This window comes from Bipolaris maydis (assembly GCF_028858645.1).
Source record: "Bipolaris maydis strain C4 unplaced genomic scaffold PSV08scaffold_9, whole genome shotgun sequence".
Lineage (NCBI taxonomy): Eukaryota > Fungi > Ascomycota > Dothideomycetes > Pleosporales > Pleosporaceae > Bipolaris > Bipolaris maydis.
This window is the reverse complement of record NW_027093865.1, coordinates 1,503,223-1,524,316: the sequence shown is the minus strand read 5'-3', so window position 1 is coordinate 1,524,316 and position 21,094 is coordinate 1,503,223. Positions and strand designations below refer to the sequence as shown.

General features: G+C 51.1%; 9 protein-coding genes across 9 annotated transcripts; 3 read left to right on the top strand and 6 right to left on the bottom strand.

Moving 5' to 3' along the window:
• Positions 1-112: 112 nt before the first annotated feature.
• On the top strand, positions 113-2,328 carry PSV08DRAFT_363479 (ZIP zinc transporter-domain-containing protein; the record flags this gene model as incomplete). The annotated part of the gene is made up of 5 exons (XM_014228595.1): positions 113-368; positions 463-624; positions 689-1,570; positions 1,620-1,719; positions 1,799-2,328. The coding sequence occupies 5 exons, from the start codon at positions 113-115 to the stop codon at positions 2,055-2,057; spliced, it is 1,659 nt and encodes a 552-aa protein (XP_014084070.1). The 3' UTR covers positions 2,058-2,328.
• Positions 1,962-3,173, bottom strand: PSV08DRAFT_403020 (uncharacterized protein; the record flags this gene model as incomplete). Its single annotated transcript, XM_014228594.1, has 1 exon — positions 1,962-3,173. One exon carries the CDS (start codon positions 3,171-3,173, stop codon positions 2,247-2,249), a length of 927 nt encoding a protein of 308 aa, XP_014084069.1. The 3' UTR covers positions 1,962-2,246.
• Positions 3,174-4,145: 972 nt separating this feature from the next.
• PSV08DRAFT_353031 (major facilitator superfamily domain-containing protein) lies at positions 4,146-5,856 on the bottom strand (the record flags this gene model as incomplete). Its single annotated transcript, XM_014228593.2, has 3 exons — positions 4,146-5,143; positions 5,197-5,577; positions 5,637-5,856. The coding sequence occupies 3 exons, from the start codon at positions 5,854-5,856 to the stop codon at positions 4,146-4,148; spliced, it is 1,599 nt and encodes a 532-aa protein (XP_014084068.2).
• A 1,110-nt stretch (positions 5,857-6,966) lies between these two features.
• Positions 6,967-9,246, bottom strand: PSV08DRAFT_205149 (Pescadillo N-terminus-domain-containing protein). Its single transcript, XM_014228592.2, has 2 exons — positions 9,193-9,246; positions 6,967-9,132 (listed from the first exon to the last, which is right to left on the bottom strand). Exons 1-2 carry the CDS (start codon positions 9,215-9,217, stop codon positions 7,130-7,132), a joined length of 2,028 nt encoding a protein of 675 aa, XP_014084067.1. The 5' UTR covers positions 9,218-9,246; the 3' UTR covers positions 6,967-7,129.
• Positions 9,247-9,405: 159 nt separating this feature from the next.
• PSV08DRAFT_310549 (GPI transamidase subunit PIG-U) lies at positions 9,406-10,988 on the top strand. Its single transcript, XM_014228591.2, has 4 exons — positions 9,406-9,582; positions 9,638-9,905; positions 9,956-10,575; positions 10,628-10,988. The coding sequence occupies exons 1-4, from the start codon at positions 9,438-9,440 to the stop codon at positions 10,864-10,866; spliced, it is 1,272 nt and encodes a 423-aa protein (XP_014084066.1). The 5' UTR covers positions 9,406-9,437; the 3' UTR covers positions 10,867-10,988.
• Positions 10,989-11,271: 283 nt separating this feature from the next.
• On the top strand, positions 11,272-11,852 carry PSV08DRAFT_353028 (uncharacterized protein; the record flags this gene model as incomplete). The annotated part of the gene is made up of 2 exons (XM_014228590.1): positions 11,272-11,364; positions 11,424-11,852. 2 exons carry the CDS (start codon positions 11,272-11,274, stop codon positions 11,850-11,852), a joined length of 522 nt encoding a protein of 173 aa, XP_014084065.1.
• Positions 11,853-12,014: 162 nt separating this feature from the next.
• On the bottom strand, positions 12,015-16,010 carry PSV08DRAFT_205142 (muts domain V-domain-containing protein; the record flags this gene model as incomplete). The annotated part of the gene is made up of 3 exons (XM_014228589.2): positions 12,015-15,548; positions 15,604-15,641; positions 15,695-16,010. 3 exons carry the CDS (start codon positions 16,008-16,010, stop codon positions 12,261-12,263), a joined length of 3,642 nt encoding a protein of 1,213 aa, XP_014084064.1. The 3' UTR covers positions 12,015-12,260.
• A 1,061-nt stretch (positions 16,011-17,071) lies between these two features.
• On the bottom strand, positions 17,072-18,144 carry PSV08DRAFT_372201 (aquaporin-like protein; the record flags this gene model as incomplete). Its single annotated transcript, XM_014228588.1, has 2 exons — positions 17,072-17,779; positions 17,836-18,144. 2 exons carry the CDS (start codon positions 18,142-18,144, stop codon positions 17,072-17,074), a joined length of 1,017 nt encoding a protein of 338 aa, XP_014084063.1.
• Positions 18,145-19,033: 889 nt separating this feature from the next.
• Positions 19,034-20,641, bottom strand: PSV08DRAFT_353024 (aspartic peptidase domain-containing protein; the record flags this gene model as incomplete). The annotated part of the gene is made up of 6 exons (XM_014228587.2): positions 19,034-19,276; positions 19,333-19,519; positions 19,580-19,827; positions 19,887-19,939; positions 19,990-20,219; positions 20,292-20,641. The coding sequence occupies 6 exons, from the start codon at positions 20,639-20,641 to the stop codon at positions 19,034-19,036; spliced, it is 1,311 nt and encodes a 436-aa protein (XP_014084062.2).
• Positions 20,642-21,094: the final 453 nt, after the last annotated feature.

The following is a 21,094-nucleotide window of genomic DNA, read 5'->3' as shown; positions in this document are numbered from 1 at the left end:
TCGACTCCAAGTAGACCGACACGTCAACCACGCCCAATCCTTCTTTCCTGCTTGTCGATTCTGAAAATCAAGGCCTAGCTACTTCCCACCCTTGCTCGTATTCTCTGCAGACATGAACTGCCCGTCCAGAACAGACGACGATATCCTCTGGCACCCCGGATGGAACCAGAACCCACCACGCTTCGCTGCTGATCTCACAACGTGCGCTGATCTCAACGGCATTGCCAACGCACGGGAGCTGGGAGAAGCAGATCAGCTGTGCACGACACGCAACTTGCGAGCCTGCCAAGTCGACCATTTCAATGGCCAAGAAATAGACAAGGACAAAGCCATCGCCATGGGCGGGGGTGTCAAAGAGTCCTCACAAGGTATGTTTTTCTTCTTCTATTCTCAAATGTTGAAACGAGAAAAAAAATTTGGTACACCGCGCTGACACAATTTACTTTTTTTCCACGGCTGTAGGACCTTGCACCCGAACAACCACGCATTTGACCAAGTGCCAAGCTATCCTCACCGACATTGTCGTCGGTTGGGCCAAATGGCTGGTCTCCGTACTTTGTACTTCAATCTTTATTTCTTATGCCAGTGGCAACTTGACTGCGCCCAAGTTCGTTATATCTCAAGGTAAAGTAGACATTCTCACGCCACTATTTTGTCTGTGTTTCTATTGCTAACTTGTTTTATGCAGATGCCCCCTTTCAACGGCTTCCTAGACGAAGCACTTGTGAAGATGGCAAGGCGCACCCGGAATACGACCTCGCCCTTCATGTTGGCGGTCTTTTCATTATTCTCTTCGTTTCGGGAACAGGCTGTGCCTTTCCCATGCTCGTACTCAAGTTTCCTCGTCTGCGCATCCCCCCGTCTTTTCTCTTTGGCGCCAAGCACTTTGGTACCGGTGTCCTCGTCGCAACCGCCTTTGTGCATTTACTCCCCACGGCCTTTGGTTCGCTGGGCGACCCTTGCCTGTCGAGTTTCTGGACTACAGACTACCAGGCCATGCCCGGCGCCATTATGCTAGCTAGCGTTTTCTTCGTCACTGTGATTGAAATGACTTTTTCTCCCGCTCGCCATGTCTGCGGTGGTAATGAGGGTGTAGCAGCCGTCTCGCGCCCTAAAAAGGCGCCTAATGCGGAGACGCCTGATGCGGAAATGGAACAGCAGCCTACTCCGCCGCAGATGGGCCTGGAGCGAACCTACTCGGAATCAAGCATGCGCGTCCGTGATCTTGGTGCGTTGAAGGGCAGAGTCGGGAGCATCAGTAGAACGTTGTCCCGCTACCGCGAAGATGGCCAGAGACTCGACGCCATCGAATCCACCGGTGGATCAGAAATCGGCGAAGCGCCAGTTGCACTCAAAAAGGTGGAAAGCACCGAATATGCTCCTCAACCCGACCATGAAAGCGGTGACCATGAGCATATCCTTTCACCTGAGCAGATCCATCGCAAAGCCGTCATGCAGGTCTTTCTCCTGGAAATGGGTATTTTGTTCCACAGCATCTTCATCGGCATGTCCCTGGCCGTCTCTGTAGGCAACGATTTCACCGTCTTGCTCATCGCCATTGTGTTCCACCGTAAGTTTTTAACTTGTACACCAAAATCTTGCCATACTAAACATCACAGAAACATTTGAAGGCCTCGCCCTTGGTGTACGCATTGCAGATATAAAATGGGGTCCCAAATCTATTCAGCCATGGCTCATGGCTCTCGCATACGGTTGCACGTAAGTCTTCTCTCTTGCCCCCCCCCCCCCCCCCCCCCCCCCCCCCTTCCGACTTCCATATACTGAACATGTCACACAGTACACCAGGTGGAATGGCCATTGGTATCGCTACCCACACGCTTTACTCGCCCGACTCCGAAATCGGACTTCTTGTAGTTGGCATCATGAATGCTATTTCTGCGGGTTTCCTGGTCTATGCGTCGCTGGTTGAACTCATGTCGGAGGATTTCCTGAGCGATGAGAGTTGGAAGGTACTTCGGGGCAAGCGCAGGGTGTATGCTTGTTTGTTGGTGTTCGTGGGGGCGTTTTTGATGAGTTTGGTGGGGGCTTGGGCGTAAGGTGTTGGTCAGTATGGAGGATATTGGGGTAGAATGGGGACGTAGACGAAATGGTACACGGGACAATATGGCTTGATGCGTTATCCTTTTGAACGAAATGAAATAGCGTTCATGTCGTAAAATACTACCAATGCTGCGATAGCATCATTGTTCAAGGATATCAAATCTTTTAAGTCCAACACCCATACCTCATTCCATACACTCTTCCAATATCTGACAAACGGGAAATTCCATTTCCCCCTTCCCATACTCCCACACTCCATCCGCCGCACCACTCGTCCTCCTCCTAACAACCATCTGCCCCCGCGTCCGCTCCGACAACTTCACCACGCCCTCCTCCACAACCATCAACGCCTCCTGCTCGTCCGACCCCACCGATGGCACAACCCGCAACCCAGGCGCAGGCGCAGACGCAGCACCCAACTCCCTCTCCGGCACAATCCTAGGCGGCACTACACGCACCTCCCTCAGCACGCTCTTGAATCCGCGTAACCTCTCCCGATCCCTCAGAAAAACGCCAACACCGAATTTCCTCGCCGCAAGCGCATTCAGGACCGCAAACCGCTGCTCAAAATGCACCCTTAACGCCACGCTCCCCTGCTTAGCCTTGACATCTCTCTGCATAAGCTGCGTAAGCGCGTCCGCCATATCCAGCGGCACATGCGCCGCTCGCCGTTTCTGCTGTCGACTCTGGAGTGCGCCGTCGAGCGGATCCCATAGCACATCGATCTTGTAGCTTGCTACTTTTGCCAACCAAGGGTGGCGGCGTGCCAGTTTGTGCAGGTGGGTAGATACTTTTTTGGACCAGTGGGGAAGCGTGAACGTGTTGATGCGGCCATTGAAGTGGATGGTTATGTGGAGCGCGATGCCGTTGCTGAGCAGCCACGAGGCGTATTCATGGGCTTCTGGCGAGGACAGAGAGAGCAGGCTGGTGGAGCCGTGGTGGGCGGGGCAGAGATGCATGGTCGTGTGTTTGCAGGTGAAGGTTTTGAGGGCGAGGGGGAGGTGCGAATTTAAAAGTTGGGAATCTGGGCTTGGGGAGGAGAGGTATGTGTAGATTTCGTTGCGGAGTTCAGGGGGAAGATCCGGAAAGAGGGGTTGGGGTGTTGAAGGCATTTTGTTTCGTTATGTCGATTGTGTTTCTCTCCTTGGAAATGGTGGCGGGTGTGGCCAAGATGGGAAGTGTGAGACGGGTTTGTCGAGTTGGCAGTGCCGGCTACGAAACGCGTTGCCGGTCTTCTTGGCTTAAAAAATCGTGGGATAATACCAAAGTGAACGGTTCGAGGACAACCTCTTGTTCGTCGTATACAACAATAGCCGTGCGGTGAGTGACCAATCACGTGACGGAGTTGCCTGTTGCCCGGGGTGAATACAAGAAGCCGCACGGCTCACAAAATGTCAGCAGCATTTCTGGCATATTTCTGAACAATATCTCGTATACCTCTGAGAAGGAAAAGTTTTAAACTGCAAAATGCAGTCCAGAAAATTTGTTGTTGAGCAATTTTTCCGGAGTGGTTCCCCCCGGCAGCGGCTCGGCACCTTGCGGTTTTAGGAAGCGGCGACGATGGTGGAGCTCGATTGTACTACTATGCGCGTTTGACGAGTGACGCGGCTCTTTAATATACCGATACTTTTTGCATACGGGGATTCTTTTTGCTGTCCGAGGACGGGGTAGAGAGTCGTGCTACTTGGGCGCTGCCATGTAGAGATGCAATACATCAAGTAGGAAGCCACATTGTGCTGATAATGTGTGAACCTGGGTTCGTTCAGGGTTCAGGGTGGATGCGGTTGGACAGGGTACAAGGAGCTTTGGTGTACTAAGTGGTTCGCGAACTTTGAAGTTACTACATGTTGTTGATTTGAGTTAGTACGGGCTAGGTAGGAATGAAAGAAACAACCAAGAAGATTCTAAAGGCATGCACTTATAGATATCACGGCTCTTGATCGTTTGACTCATCAGGCGTCTAGTGATCGCACGTCTTGGTTACGAGCGAACTGCGCCCTTTGGTAAGGTGGTCTGTGCGCAACATAGGATCGGCTTGGTCGCCTCCCGATTATGATTATGTACCATATCTCCACTCCCCTCTTCTATATTCGTACACTGTTGATCTGCAGTAGAGCCTCCCGCCTGGCCTGCATTGCCTCTTTCGCTGCAATATTCTTCTCCCGCTCCTCCTGGATCTGCTCCGCATACTTACTGCGAGCTCTGATCCGAGGCCCCCATCTGTAGATCCAAAATACTGGTATACAGACGCCCGCAGAAACTCCAAAAAGTACCCACGTAGATTTTTTGACACCAAGCCTCTTGTACATTGGCCCAGTGTAGAAAGAGCAGATACCAGCGAGAACATCTCTGGCAAAACCATTACCTCCCGTGGCCGAAGCAGAATACTCTCCGCCGTAGGCGGCCACCATGTAGTCGATTGTGGCAAAGTAGATTGCAAGGTTGGCACAGCCGATAAGCACTGCAAAGATGAGCGGTGCAATCCATGGAAGAGGCGGTCCCGTGACGACGAAAGCTGATCCAAACAAGCCGATTGGCAGTAGCAACACCACCCAGCGAAGAGCTGAGAGTCGACTCTCAGGACTCAGTACCGTGCCGCGTGCACGTATCTGGTTGTGACGTCTGATAACAGGGAAATAGATTGCTCCTGCTAGCCAGTAGCCAATAAAGAGAGCAAATAGTGCAAGTCCAAGCTGGCTGGGTGTAAATCCCCACCCACTCTTACCAAACACATAGCCGTATGACTCCAGGAAGCTGAAGATGAGTGCATCACTGAACCCGCTCAGCAACGACAAAAAAGCAACAATTGGCTCGCAGACTAGCATCTTGTATGGACGGCCCATAATGCTTCCTACCTTCTTCCAGTCGAGTTTTTCCTCTTCAGTGGGTCCAATAACATTGTCGTCGGGATTGGTTTTGCGTCGCCTCTTCGCTTCTTTGTTAAGCATAACCGTCGCTCTGGTTTCTGGGACGTAAAATGCGTGGATGGCCTGGACAGTAACACCGAGTATCAGCTGGATCCAGAAGTTCCAGCGCCAGCTCAGGAACTGCTCAATGGGACCACCGCAAATACCACCGATAACTAGCAAGGCGTTAGTAAGTCTAGTTCAATATCAAGCAAATCACTCGACGTACCAGAGCCTAAGCAACTCCACAGACTGACCCAGAGAATGGGCATCTGCTGGTCTTCGGGTTCAAACATGTCAGCAACCATTCCCAGCGTCACTGAGCCGCCTGCAGAGCAAAGACCACCGAAGAGACGTGCAATCAGGACTTGATGCCAGGAGGTACTGGCACCGGCAAGTATCTGCCACATATTGACAGTGAAGAGCGACGCCTGCATGATGGGCCATCGGCCAAACTCTTCGGACCAAGGAGCCCAGAGCTCGCACCCGAAGCCATACAGAATCAGAAACCACGCCATTCCCGCTCTGGCGTTGGTGAAGTGATTGGTTCCGAGATTGTAATGCTCGTTGAGACGCCCGATGGCATTTGAGTAGACCGCGGCGTTGTAATCTAATCAAAAGTTAGTTCTTCGTAGCTTCGATGTTTTGCAAGTGACTTGGTTCACTTACTCATACTGGTCTGGCACAAAGCTACGACGGTCAGTATCTGCCACTTCTTCTTCGTGGAGAACATGTATCCCGTTTTTTCCACGGAATTCGCCTCGTCGAGCTTGAAGGCGCCGCTAGACCCTGTTTCTGCACTCCGTGTGGGAACCATTTCGATGTCATCGTTTGGTTGCTTCTTGCGGCTAGTGGAGGCGTCGCTGCTCTTCCGGAGGTGCGTAGCCATGATCTGTGTTTGTGTCAGTCAAAGATGTTCACATGGTACATGAGATAAATTCAACAGACCGGCTATGAGTCAGCGGTTTAGTTGTTGAATGGGGTGGATATTGTGAGAAGGCACTGGGGGCTTCGTCGTCAAACCATGAGGTTACTCAAGGATCGAAAGATAAGGAATGTCGGACATGGCAGTTCTTATGTACAGCGTTGACCAGGACATTGGGTAATAAACCCTGAGATTGCACGGGTTCGAGAGCTTTCAGAACCGTAGGTACGTTCAAGTTCCAATGTATACGCAATACGTTTCATTGCTCTGGACAGAAATGCGCGACGACCCGCGCTCAGAACCATGGTTCAACTGAGTCCTTTCCCGCACAATGACTATCGTATCACATTCCTCTTGATTACAAATTTTCATTTCACTTCTATCGTATCGTCTTCACCAAGGATAAGACTGCATATAGGGAAGTCGAGCTTCATCGCCTGAAAGCGCACTCCTACCCAAGTGCGTCTACATCAAACCCCCACAATGTCTTCCTTCCTCGACACCTCCCCTCCACCTCCACTCCCACTCTTCAACCCCAGAAAACCAATAACGGTCCACAAAACCCCGCAGGTAAACCAAAAGTACACTTCACCATTGCACGTACATAACGGTACCTGGCCCGTCCCCCCTCATCCCCCCCTTCGCCAAAAGAGCTAGGACCAACCCTCACCCAAACCACGGTTCCTGAATATATCCCCTCCCCACACACAAAGATGTAAAGGCAGAGACTCGACAAAATGCGAAAATAGACGTCCCAGCCTCGGTGCACCCGTTTTTGTTTTGGCTGGCCCATCATATGGTTGTCCGTGTCGAAAGGCAATTGGCAGATATACCTGACGCTTACAAGTTAGCTAAACGGGCGCGTAGTTATACTGGCCAAAAGAAAAGAAAATGCCTAGACTTCTTGATATATGAATGGCCAGGCTTGGGGAGTTTTAGCATTATCACATCTCGTTCTACTGCCTGCTTTCGCAGTTTCATTTCCGTCATTTTTTGGGGGGGGTGGGTCACGCTGAGGATCATTGATCGCGTTTTGACCAACTACTATGCCAAGTCGAAAACATACAAGAAGGATAAAACGACCGTAGTAGTAGACAACAACAGTCAATGGTGGTATTTTTTTTAAAATCGACTACATAGAGCAACTTCGAAAATACGTGAGTAGAGCGCCTACAACACCGTCCCAATCAACGCCGACCTGCCCTGCTTTTTTGCTGTCATGTAGATATGCATACGCCTAGAGTGCCTCTGCAGCTGCCTTTGCCTTTTCAACTCTTGCGCGCTTCCTGCGCAGGTTCTCGGACTCATTATCGCGCTTGTTCTCGCCGTACTCGATGCGCTTCAGCAACTTGCGCTTCTTGTTTGACAACATCATCTTTTGCCTCTCGCGCTCTTCCTCTTGTTCACGCCTCTTCTTCTCGGCCTTTTTGCGGATGGCCGCATTCTGCTCCTTCTTTGTTGGTTTCTTGACCTCGAATTTCTTGCCTAGGGCTTCAGCCTCGAGCTCACGTTGGTGCTGAAGACGGGCAGCCTCGCCCTCGGAGATATCCGACTCAGCATCTGAGTCAAAGCCGTCAAAATCGTCAGCAGCACCAGTCTCTTCATCCGAGTCATCGTCATCGCTGTCGTCTTCAGAATCGGCGACATCCATGCCTTCTCCAATCTCAACGGAACCGTCGCGGTCAACAATGGCATCCATGTTCTCGTCGCCATCTGAATCCACGGCGGCATCTTCTTCTTCGTCCTCGTCTTCGAATGCCTCGGCCTCGCCCTCAGGCTGTTGAGCTGCAAGAGGCAAGTTGGGGTCGTACTCGCCCTTCTTGGGTTTCACCCATGGGCTCAGATGTGGGGGTAGGTCGGCACCGGGGGCGTAGTGGTCAGGACGCAGCAGCTTGCTCTGGTTGATGCAGTCCCAGACCCATTGCGGCTGGACATAGGTGCGACCAGGCATCATGGAATAGGGCCACTGGGCCTTGGGGACAACAGCATCGCCATTCTTGCTATCTTGTGCAGACGCTCCGTTTGATAACGCTGGTCGGTCAACAATCTGATGTGTGATGTTGGGATCGGACTCGTTTGTGGTGAAGGCGCCGTCGCCGAGAGTGCCGTCCCAACCAACGCGCTTACAACCAAAGGCCTTAAGGATAAACTCGAGCGGTGCTCTGGGTGTCTCTCGCGAGAGATAGAAGGTAAAGGGAGCAAACAGCGAAGCAACCTCGGCACTGCTTGCTTGTGGTTGGGGCAGGATATCGGCGTCGGGCGCAGTTGGTTCGAACTTGTCAATCTCGTCATTGGCCTCTTCTTCATCGTCTTCACTGCGTTTGGTTAGGGCTGTTGATTCCTGGGCATCTTCATCGTCAGGCATGGCAGCAAGTTTGTCGGCGATTGCCTGCGCCTCCGGGTTGATGTCAGCATGCTCGGCATCACCATTGGCGGTACCGTTTGTGGCATTGACCTTGCCTTGGAGCTGGAAGGCAGACAACTCTCCACCTTGCTCGTCGCTCTTGGCATTGAACTTTGGTGGGTAGACGAGGCCGACGGAGGTGTATAGACGGTAGTTGACGAAACCAAGGAGGGTAGTGTAGAACTCGACAAAGGTGCCCATGATACGGAAGTCAATGTCTCCTCCAGTGCGCTGGACAAAGCGGTAGGGAACGAGCCACAGAATGTCCTGGCCCTGGATAGTAGCCTGGTAGTAGATGCCCTTGATGGAAAGGAATGACTTCCGGAGCGAGTGCGAGGTGATTACGTAGTGCTCAAACTCGCGCGTCAGGCGCTGGCAGAGGGCAATTGTCTTTGCGGGAATGTGCTCGCTCGAGGGCAGGTTGGCGAAGAGGAACAGCATGGATAGGGCGTCGTCGAGGTCGCGCAGAGCGTCGACAAAGGTGGGGTAGCGCTCCTTGATGATGTGGTCGAGCTTGACCTTGGGCATGAGGTTCTTCTCAAGGCGCGATGCATCGCCAGCTTCGCCACGGCCGAGGGCGCGGCCAATCTTCTTTGCGACGGCCTTGTGCTCGCGGAACTTTGCCAGCAGCGGCTCATGGAGCAGATACTGGATGTCCTTTGTGTAGTAGAAGGTGGTGGCAGCTGTGGAGCCGCGCGAGACCTTTTTCTTGTTGCGCGGCTCACGGGGGTAGATGCCCTTGAAGATACATAGCCGGCGGAAATCTGGGAGGGAAATCTGGAGCTTCTTGACGGCGCGCGTGCGGGTGATGTAGTTTTTGGCGGCCCCGGAGGTGCCTGTGTGGGACGGATCAGCATCGTTGTGTTTTCAGTCGAGGAGCAGTGGCAGATACTCACCCTTCTTCTTGCTGCGCCCGGCCATGATGAGGAGCAGTGGTTGTAAGGTTGTTGCAGTTTGTGTCGGTGCCAGGCGAGCAACTTTTGGGCGGGCGCAAAAAAGTTCGAGATGCAGCGGCTAGCAGACAGGGATTGCGGCGTTAGCGGCGACAAGGGCCCGCCGCCATGCATCCTACTTACTACCGACGACATAGCTGGATGCATGGATATCCTGCCACAACACCACGTCGGCTGCGACTCAAGCCATGGCCATTGACAGCCAGCACCGCCTGCTACTCTTCGCCGCTGCTGCTGCCGTCCGTCTGCTGCTCTTCACCCTCTTCCCCACCCTGCCCGACGTCCTGGCCGGCCGCGTCGAGGTCTCTACCCCGGTGACAAGCTTCAAGCGGCGTATGTCCTGCCATGTCTACCTTGGCCTCTCTCTGCCATTGCTAACACCACGCAGTCCAAGAAGGTCTCTTCCTCTACACGCACAATGTCTCGCCCTACGACGGTGGCGTCTACCACCAGGCGCCCCTCCTACTGCCGCTCTTTGCCCTGCTGTCCCATCCCGCCGTAGCCCCTCTTGCGTCCTACGTCTTCTTCACCCTCGTCGACCTGCTGAGCGCGCATTCATTAGCCCAGCTGGCAGACACGGGCTTCGCCTCGGTCACACGACTGTTTGTTTCCCCGCGCAAGGACCTGAGGTGGAGTAATGCTGCCATTGCAGCTGGGTACTGCCTATGCCTCCTCTTCATGGACCCTATGCTGACATATCCACCAGTTTCTTATTCAATCCTTTTACCGTCGCAACATGTCTCGCCCGCTCAACCTCGGCCCTGACCAACCTTTTCATCCTCACTGCCATGGCAAAGGCTTCTCAGGGCGCCAGCTTTACATTCATTCTGGCCACGGCCTTTGCATCGTACCTTGCTATGCATCCCGTTCTGCTCTTTCCGCCCCTCATGGTTCTGCTGTACGATGCAAAAGCCCTCAAGAAAAAGTCAGCCCCGCATCTCCCCATGTTTGTCATTGTACATACACTCGGTCTCGCAGTCGCAATTGGCGCCTTGCTGGTTGGCTCTGCTTTCTTGACCGGCTCTTGGGATTTTTTGGCTGCCACGTATGGTGTGCGTCTTTTGCTACCAGATCTGACACCCAATGTCGGCCTCTGGTGGTACTTTTTCATTGAAATGTTTGACTCTTTCCGCGAGTTCTTCCTAGGCGTCTTCTGGCTACATGCCGCCTCGTACATGCCAGGCTTGACTATCCGCCTCCACAAGCAGCCCTTGTTTGTTGCTTGCTCATTGACTGGCGTCTTTGCCATCTTCACTCCATACCCAAGCATAGCCGATGCTGCCTTGTATCTGTCCTTGGTCCCCATGTTCCGACATTTGTTCCCTCGTAAGTATCTTATTCCCTATGACACGTGACCATCCTACTAACTGAACCCAAGTCATGCGTTACACTTTCCTTGCGTCAGCCAGCATTCTCTACACATCCTTCCTTGGCCCTGCATTCTACCATTTGTGGGTGTATGCCGGCTCGGGAAATGCAAACTTCTTTTATGCTATCACCTTGGTCTGGAGTCTGGGCCTTTCCATCATCCTGGGTGATTCCTTATATGCAGCTCTGAGAGATGAGCTGGATGTGGAGAGACCGGAGCTTCAAGGCAAAGAAGTTCGCCGGATATAGCAGCATTACTATGCCACGTTGCATGCAGTGCATATTGCACCCGCGACAATAGAATAAATCCACTGTTTCATACACACCCGGGGATCATCTCACGTGCAGCCAATTAATCACTCTCACTCTTCTACGTGGTTCTTCACTGCTTAGTAAACATACTTAAAGGTGAGGTGAAAGCGCCTGTTTAGTCCTCTTTAGGTTTCCCTGCACGTTTTCACTGTGAGTATCAAGCACGCTTAATTCCGCTTCACCTTTCACCTGGTGACTCGTTAGCGTCCAGTACATCAGCATATAAAGACTTTGTCACCCTGTTTACTCTGTCGCCTAAAACTTCCACTGCTTTCATACAATATCTTCTCTACCCACGGCTTTTGTGACATCTACAAAGAAACACCATCAACACTGCCAACCATGGCACCCTCCAACTCCAAGGATGTCAGCTTCACTCCGCGCGAGATGGAAGTCCTCGCCCTCGCATGGCAGTGCATGGAAACCCAGCCCAAGGTACACACTTCCATCCCGTCATCCCTCCCTGCAACCCACTGACAAAAAAAAACCTCCAGATTGACATGGTCAAACTCGGCGCCCTCGCCGGCTACACTCCCGCCAGCGCCAGCGTCACTTTCGGTAGAATCAAATCCAAGATCAAGCTTCTTGGCGGGTCTCTTCACGACACCCCCGGCACGCCCGGCACGCCCGGCATGCCCGGCATGCCCGGCACACCCTCCAAGTCCACGCCCAAGAAGAAAGCCGCTACGCCTGCATCTACGCCTCGCAAGCGCAAGAACACTGCTGCTGCTGCTGCGGCGGCGGCGGCGGATGCGACGCCCAGTAAGAAGGGCAAGATGCTGCGGCGCGAGGATGATGTCGAGGATGATGACGAGGTTATTAAGTGCGATGTGCCTGGTGTCAAGAAGGAGGAGGAGAGTGAGGATTATGGGTTTTTGAGCGGGATCGAGGCGTATGCTGTTGGTGGTGGTGGTGGGAACTAAAGTCCTTTATGCAAGTTTGTTGCTTTGTGACCACGAACAAGACAGGTTGCGAGGGATATGGATGGAGAGGATTTTCAGGCTCTATGTTTCAGGATGGTCATGGGAGTATGGAGGTGGGTTAGGCAGATGCAGCTACTTCACACCCATTGCATAATGAAGTGATTACATCCAGTATAGATATTATTCTTGTGACAGGCTACTATGAGGTGTCGCTAATACGACGATGATGCACGTATAATGCACATCAACACCCTTGTGTTGATTTTTCTATCTACCCATAGAAGAAGAAATGCACAATCGCTAAAAATACAGACCACATGTCTACAGGTACACACCTGTCACCACCTTGACACTATATGGCACCCACTTGTTCCATCTTACAAAACATCCACAAACCCCTCCCACTCCTCAAAGCGCAGCAATAGCCTCAAGCAGCACATCCATTGCCCTTTCCCCTACTCCCTCCAACCCCTCTCGCAGCGCCCACGCAACATCACTCTGCAGACCCAGCGGCACATACACGCCACCCTCATCCTTCTTCACCTCCATCCTCTCGCCCAACCTGCTCGTATGTTCCCACTCCTTAGCCGCCTTCTCCGCATCCTCAATGACCTTGCTCGGGATCCCGCACATGGCAGCACAATGCATACCAAAGCTACCCTCTGCAACTCCCTCTTCAAGCTTGTACAAGAAGGTAATCGATTTAGATTCGTCATCAACGTGGATACGCATACGCTTATTCTGTACTTCGGGGTGGAACTCAAACTCCTTGGCGAGCGACCGGTAGTGCGTGGCGAAGAAGCCCACGCATCCCACTCTTGTTGCAACGTCGTGCAGCACGGCCTGTGCGACTGCCACGCCGTCGTAGGATGAGGTACCGCGACCAAGTTCGTCGAGAATGACCAGTGATCGCGATGTCGCTTCCGATAGAATTTTTTGTGTTTCAGACATTTCAACGAAGAAGGTGGATTGGGCGGCGAAGATGTTGTCATTTGCGCCCAGACGAGACATGATACGGTCGACAGGAGTGAGTCTGGCCGATGTACACGGCAAGTAGCAACCCACTTGAGCGAGGATAACGGCTATGCATGTCATACGCAGGATTGTGGATTTACCAGCTGCATTGGCACCCGTGAGCAAGCTAATATTGGCCTCGTCACCGCCCAGCTTGATATCGTTGGGAATGAAGTCATCAACAGTGTTGAGCATGCACGGGTGGCGAAGTTCCTCAAACTCGACAACGGTTCGTTCGCCCTCTACAAAGACGGGCCGGCAACTTGGCTCTCCCAGTGACGCAGACGCCTTTGCAAGGCTGATGAGGCAGTCGAGCTGGGCAATGATTTTGACTGCTGCAAGCCAAATCTTGTAGTCTTCGTCAAAGCGCTGACAGAAGCGAGTTGCAACCTCGCGAGTGATCTGGCCGTGAGTCTCTTGCGCTTCTTGCAATGCTCGCACCAGCTTCCGCAACTCGGGCGTGTAATAGCGAGTGACCTTGGCTGTAGCTGACATCTGATCCCAGCTATTGGGCACCTTGACCTTCTTCGGCACTTCGAGTTGATAAATCTCCTTTCCGAGGTGGTTGTAGATGATTGCGTTTGAACCCTGTTCTTTGCGCACCTTCTTTAACAGCGTCTCGAGATTGGCCTCGCAACTATCAATCTCCGCCTGGCTGTTATCGTAGTCTTCCTCAACGCCAGCTTCGGGGATCAGGATTCCATCTTTCCTAGCTGCTTCACGGTCAAAGGCAGACTTCCACTTCTCGAGACATGCAGCTAGGTCCGGCATTGATGAAATGAGCTGGCCAATAACACCCTCTCCTTCGCTAAACTGCTTTAACAAGCTGATGGTGTACTCAATCTGCTCGAAACCTTCCAAGACCTTGAGGAAGTCTTGTGCCTTGCAACGACCAGCATGTACCCGGGAGATAAGACGCTCAAGATCTGGCAGCTTGCTCAGTGAGCCACTAAAGTTCTCCATAATGGCCGAGTCCTTGTTCAGCGCATCCACGGCATCAAGGCGAGCGTTAATCTTTTGTGCGTCTGCCAGTGGATGACAAACCCATTGCCGGAGTAGTCGCTTGCCAAACGGTGTGATGCAGCGGTTCAACATAGCGAACAATGTGCCCTCTGTCGCTCCATCAAACGTATTTGCAAAGATTTCCAGGTTGATCAAACTCTGTCCGTCGAGCACCAAGCTTGTCGCTTTGCGAATAGGATCGTACCACTGAAAGTTGCCGAGCGTAACGAGATCGCGCTCAATCATCAGTGTTCGCAGATACTGGAGGAGAGCACCGAATGCGGACATGACAAGTTCTTTTTCGCGGGCTTCGCGCAACACCGCTGGCCATGCTTCGATGTTGTCTTCTGTTGGTGACTCAAAATAGTTGTTGGCTTCGATTTCTCGGATCGTGATATCAGCTGGCCAGAATTCTTTGTTTAGCTTCAGCCAATTCCAGATGGTGGTTGGTCCAGTGTTGTTCTTCAGAATACGAAGCGCCTTTGCTGAAACACATGACTTTTCTAAGAGCAACTCGCCAGGCCTCATTTGCGCAATGAGAGTTTCGAATTTGGTCATGTCAATGTCATCTGTAAACTCACAGAGCTGAAACTGCGCGGTCGCAGTGTCAACAAACGCGATTCCGAAAGCAGGCAAATTGTCCCGGTCAATCTCCTTGATCGCCATGCAGTAGGTCGACATTTCGCTCTGGAGCATGCCAGTGTCGACGAGGGTACCTGACGTCAGAACAGTGGCCAGTTCTCGGCGGATGACTTCCTTGCCCTTCTTCTCAGCTTTCTTGGGTGTTTTGCCCTTATCGTCACGTTCGCGCATCTCTTTGCCCAGAGCGGATTCCATCTGATCAACCCTAGCCACTTTGTAGCCAGCGGCCACAAACTGTGTTGCCCACATATCCAACGAGGCTTCTGGAACACCCACCATCCTCATGTTGACACGATCAGTTAGCTTGAGATCAAAGAGCTGGTGGCCAATCGATGCATCTTTCTCGTAGAGCTCGTAGAACTTTCCTTTCTTGAAGAAAACTATAGTGTCCCACCACTTGCTCTTGATCTCCCAGTACTGCTTTTCAAAGGGCGAGAAGTCACGCCAGGCAGCTGGCGGGATAAACAAAGTACGGGGATCGTAGTCAGGATGGTCGGGCGGATGGCGATCGGCGTCTTGCATGTTCGCTAGCCATGGGTATCTTGCTTCAGGCTCTGAAGCAGAGGGCTTCGCTTTGGCTCTTACGCTTAGTTCCTTCTTCAAGGAAGGAACCACTTTTCGTGGCTTGAATACCGTAGGATTCTCGGGATCGTATATCCATTGTTGTGCTGTAGATGTGCTATTCATCATGATGTCTGCTTCATCCTCGACATCATCGTCATTAACAATAGGTGGTGGTGACGATGCCGGGGAGGCTTTGGCGCGTGGCTTTGTAGATGTTGGGCGTTTACGCTTCTTCGATACGACTTCTTCTTCGGAATCATCGGGTACAATGAAATCATCGACATCATCATCTTCCTCTTCCTCTTCCAGCATTGCTCTTTGTGTGGCAGCGTCTAAACCAAACTCATCGTCGGAATCGTCGTCGACAACCACTCGCTGGCGCTTTGTAGCCCGACCCCTCGCGTTGTTTGCAATAGGTCCGAGTACATCTTCATCTTCATCGTCGGACTCGGCGTAATTGATGGGTTTTCTAGCCTGCCGTAAGAGTCAGAATAATGTCCATCAAGCATACAATGGTGTGTCGGCATACTTTACGTGTTGGGCTACTAGGAGTAAAGTCCGCTATTTCTGGAAATATTGCTCAGTGAATGAACCCAGCTGGCTGGCAAGCAATGACAAACCATTCTCCTTGTTCCGCCCCACTGTGAGCTCTCGGTCTTGCTTGATAGGACTTGAGTAGTCTGGAGCATCGCTGCTGGGAACCGGCGTGATGGCAGCGGAAGGCTTTGTAAAGGCCTTGGAGGCAATTTTGGAAGTAGGCGTTTTTTGGACTGGTGTGACATCAGACGGTGCGGAGCTTGGTGAATTTGTAGACTTCTTCTGGAAGAAACCAAGAATTGATTTCTGGCCCTTCCCTGACTGGGAGACTGAGGAAGGTTGCTTCTTTTGGGATGGGCGAGGCGTTGACATTTCGTTTCCTTCGACGCCGCGAGCCATTTTGCTAGTACTATGGTAAGTGTTGAGGAGTGCAATGGCAACGGCAGTGAGATGGCGGTATCCATACGACTGCCGGACTACGGGGCGATAGTAGGGAACGCGTCGACGCGTTGCGCTAGTCCACATTAGGTCGTTGATTGACTTGGCGGATATTGCCGCACCTTCAGGTAAACTTTCTCTTTGGCATCGTCTACGGAGTGCAAAAATCATCTTCGGCTCCGCGTTTAGAAATTGAAATAGATAAGTGCGAAACCAAAACTTAAAAAATATCGAAAATACATTTGTAAAGATGCTGGGTATCTCGATATACTTTAGTAGTGTATATTTCCAGAATATCTTGTTGACCACATAGTAGAGTAAATAGAAATTTAACGACTTTATCCTAGTGCCGTAGTTATTTGATAAGCCTTAGTTTTAGAAGATACCCGCCGTTGGCTCAATGCTGACATCGACCGCATCTGCCAGGCTATCGACGCCAGAGAACCGGCCGATAACCAGAGGGAGTTCTTTGAAAGGTTGTGGAGCGATAAGAGCAAGGCGTGGATGGTTCTGGTCCTTTAGTCCTTTAGTCGAGAGCTGAGTGTTTACAGAGGCCGGGGACGAGGACGACGTCGCAGACATTTCGCCCGCGTTGACGCTGCGTGACGGTGTCGATGGGCGGAGCTGAGTATAGTGATGTAATAGCGCTCCTCTAGCAAGGAAAAGACAATAGCAGCCGCTTAACCGGCGGATCAGTTGCTATAAACAAATCGTGCTTTAGAAGACACTCCCCGCGAATAGGTATGACTAGGTAACGTAGCAGCGCTATAAGCCCAGGGCCTCACCCGTCCGCATACCCTATAGGAGGCTTTAGGGCGTAAAACTTGAGAACACACACGCACACTCGGTTATTAAAGCAATTGTTGTTACTAATGTTGTTACTAATTACTAATTTTCACCTACTTATGCGGACAGAAGCAAGACTGAAGTATAAAATACGGTAGGTAACAACATGTCGAATACAGCACATCGTCGAGGTAGCTAGAAAACCGACGATGTCGTGAGCTAGCTGACGAGCCAGTCTACGATCCCAAGCTGCCAGACTCTGCACTTGGGCCGCTGCGATAGCTTGAATCCGACGATATGTCGTAACGTGAAGAGCTATGCGTGTAATGCGCACGCGGGCGGTCATTGGGATGGTCGATCGTCTCAGAATGATGGCCTCGGCTCCCAATATCTCGCTCTACTGTTCCATCGGTGGCGACATATCGAGCTGTGGTGCGGTGCTTCTCAAGGCCGTCGCTGTCTGCACCTGGGTTTGCAGTCGAATAATTGAGTAGCTTGAGCAACTTGTAGAAGCCTACTGCCAGCAAAGCACCGAGCAAAGGCCCAAGCCAATAGATCCAGTGATAACCAGGCCAGACACCTGTGATAACAGCAGGCCCGAAGGAACGAGCAGGATTCAAGGAGGCTCCAGTGAAGTATACGCCGGCAAGCTCAGCAATGAAAAGCGCAAGACCGATGACAAGCGGGGCAAGAAACGTCGCTCTGTGCTTCTCTGCCGCTAGCATGAAGATTGTAAGAAGAAGCATGAAAGTAAGAAACATTTCGATGAACAATCCTCTTGTCACCGAAGTCTCGGGACTAAGGGTTGTGTTGACAGCCAAAGGTCCAGGGAAGAGTCCAGAGACTATAGCTGCAGCTATAATAGCACCGAGGAACTGTGCAACGATGAGCAACAAAGCCTTGATGAATCCAATTGCTCCGGCAAGGGCCAATGCGACTGTTACCTAGGTAGTGTCAGTGACGCGATCCAGCTCGGAGCAAGAAGGCAGGCAATACGTACTGCAGGATTGAACAGGCCTCCGCTGATGCGGAAGAAGACCCAAACAGTGACTGCTAGAGAGAACCCAAAGGCCAGAGAGATGTACAGCAATGAAGCTAGATTCATGTTTGAAGTGCCGTTGATCTTTCGGAGATTGTTTGCAACTTGAGTACCAGCAAAGGCGAAGAACAGGAAGAGAAATGTGCCGATTAGCTCGCCCAGAAACGTAATCAGCAGATGGCGTGTATTGTCCGGAAGCCCTCTGAGGCCATGCCCTCGCTCCCCCGAGTAGGTTGGGTCCGCTGAACGTCCTGTTTTGGTGGTTGGCATGATTATGGGAATGCGCGGTGTATGCTGTCAAGAAGAGGCAGGGAGGAGAAGGCAACAGCAAAGGCGATAGGTTGATGAACTAGGGCTGGTAGCAAAGTATTTGAGGTCTGGTGATAGTAGAGCTAGAGATAGGGATTGTGAAATGATTGTACAAGTTGGTTGTGGGTGTTGTTTGGAGATGAACTGTGTGCGTGAGAGGTGGAGTTAAAAAAGAGAATAGAAAATGAAATGGATGAAAAAAGGCTACATATCAACAATGAAGTCAGCAGGTACGTCCAAAGTGCATGTAATCACTACCTGATTTGAAGGTGGCGCTTGCCACACAAGTACCCATGTTGATGCGACGATGATATCTCAAAGACGGTTTCAAACAAGGCGAAGAAAGGGCACCCGTAGATCATTCATGACTGGTAGCCGCAATACGGTTCCTTCACATTGTGGCCTACAAGTGATATCGAATCTGTTACTTCCGGATACCCCTCCTGCTATAATATGTAGTAGCCATAGTCACATACATGGTAAATGGCTTCTATCCGAACCCTTGAGCACATTTCAAAGATTTTGTTGATTCATTATTACCGGTATTCATGTGTCTACTTGCTAAATATTGTCACATGAAGATCCTCCAGGAAGTAACCTTGATCTGCAGCTGAAGCTACAGCCAAGGTCTAGCTTGGGATACACTACTTCTCTAGTATGCGGACTCTTCAACATGCATCAGGCAAATGTTTTTCGCATACGCTGTTTTGTGAAAAATTGTAGCATTTAACGCATTGAAATGTGTGGGGCGCTGGTAAAGCCTGATAGCAGTTGTTCTATGCCAAGTAGCTGTTACACGTCGACGCCTGTCGCACAATCCTGTCCCATGTCTCGACTACTTCGTCGCAATTTAGTTTTCAAGCAACCGAAGCACCCGTTGCTTAAATAGCATTCTTTCCTTCCCTTTAGTCATGTCATGCACTGCTAGAACACTCCTGAGGAAATTGGCTCCAAGAGAGTAGCCGCCTGGGTATACACCAAGGAAACACTGGCCCGGTTCAAGATCGTCTCCAAACTGTGAAGTGATAACCGAGTAACGATCGATCAAAAGATCCACGCCTCCTATTCGTACACTTGCATCCGTATAAGAAGCCTGGAATCTGTATTAACACCCAGTTGTCACGTTATTCATTTGATGTGCACACGTACATTGCAGTTAGCCACCCAACTCCCGTCCTTTGTTTGGTAAGGGGCTGGATCAATAGACTTGTAGATCTCGTCAACATATGGTTTTGGAAGGTTGATGCCCCAAATACTGGAGGCAACCTGCAGTCGTCGAAGTCCAGGAATGTATCCCGCTTGTTCAGTCCATGGCACAAACTTGCCACGCGGATTTCTTTTTTACAACTAGTCAGTTCACAGGTGACCAAAATGCACTGTTTATAAGAATACTAACTCTTTCGACTTTACTGTAAAGCCATCCGGTATGATGGTCCAGTATCGGATTACTTTGTCCTCAAAATCGCTGACCACTGGTGTAATTGCCCATGATCCAGTAGTTGGTACGTTTGGTGGCAGGCCGCCAATAGCTAGTGCACCATTATTGGCAAAATCGACTGAGCGCTTGTAAACAGGGTTCAAGGCGACAGAGAAAACGGGTGGATAAATCAACCCTTGTTCATAAGCTGTGAAAATCCACGGTGTCTACGAAAGAGGTCAATAAAGCGGGTCGACTACTGATTTCTGAAAAGTAGAATACTGACATATGAGTAGTTTGCCTTTAGCTGCTGAGTATCGGTGTTTGGAAATGAAAACCCTGGAAACGGTCAGGACGATAAAGAGATGCTATGGTGGTGCTTGACAGACCCACGAAACCACCCACTGGCTTTGTTGTCCAATCCTGTTCTACAGCACGGTTGCAGATGGCGATCTCCTGTCGATCAATATGAATTCCAGCCAAGCTGACCTTTTCGTAACCTCGTGGGCCTGAAGCACCAGTCCCATCTCCATAAGTAAGATTCAGAATTGGGCCATCTATCTTGCCTCCGGAGAAACTGGCGGTATCGTGGGCAGTGAATGGGCACGTATCCGGTTTACTGTATAACAACACCAAATAGTAATTAGATGGGCGTAGTGCGTAGAAGCAGCTTCCAGCTTGGGGTACTTACAACTTGTTCCCATCGGTGTCTAAGCATTGAAACCCTGGAGCGAAGACCAAAGTAAATGGAACCCCTGTGTTGAAAATCAGAGTAGATACTTGGTCTCCGACCTGGACGTCGACTCCAAAAATATCGCGGGTATTACGCAAGCCAGCAGTTCGCCCTGAAACAGCGATGTCGTTGCTTGAGAGAAGTTCGTCTCGGCCAGAGAGCTGAGAAGAAGAAGAGGATAGACGACGAATAGGAACGACGTGTTCGGCAACGGGCAGATCAACGCTTCTATCTTGCAGCTTGCTTGCCTCCACATAATGTGTGATGGATAAGGCCACGACCAAAAGAGTTCTTTGACTTTTTAACATCGCGAGATGCAGATCAGATTTGTTGGGCTGGAAGGCTCGGAATACGGTAGTAACAATGGAAATAAATAAGATGGATGAAGGAGGCAGAGACGCAACTATATACACAACACAGCACAAACTGACCACACACCGACATGCTGCGTTCGACCTTGTCATGCAGAGTGACCCATGCAAAGTATGTGTAAATTTCCAAACTCAATTTCCCGCGGATAATTGCGGCCTTGAACGCAGCGACATGTGTATGAATGCATCTTTGAGGTGTAGCATGCCTTTTGGAATTAGAGATAGCGACCACGAATGAGATGCCAACCTCTGTATTCTGCTGTAAAACTCTAGGACGCATCGATGAAACGTATAGGGGGCATCTGTAATCGCTTTGGTAGCTCGTCTCGGTTGCTCTATTCCTGCTTACTACTATCATACGATGCGAAATTTGTGCCGTCAATGTCTAAT

Bases quoted from the DNA above. Each gene is read 5' to 3' on its own strand.
- PSV08DRAFT_205149 (XM_014228592.2), bottom strand. From the start codon at position 9,217: ATGGCCGGGCGCAGCAAGAAGAAGG. The intron at 9,133-9,192 runs GTGAGTATCTGC...CGTCCCACACAG, and splicing joins CGGGCGCAGCAAGAAGAAGG to GCACCTCCGGGGCCGCCAAA.
- PSV08DRAFT_310549 (XM_014228591.2), top strand. From the start codon at position 9,438: ATGGCCATTGACAGCCAGCACCGCCTGCTACTCTTCGCCGCTGCTGCT. The intron at 9,583-9,637 runs GTATGTCCTGCC...AACACCACGCAG, and splicing joins GGTGACAAGCTTCAAGCGGC to TCCAAGAAGGTCTCTTCCTC. The intron at 9,906-9,955 runs GTACTGCCTATG...CATATCCACCAG, and splicing joins AATGCTGCCATTGCAGCTGG to TTTCTTATTCAATCCTTTTA.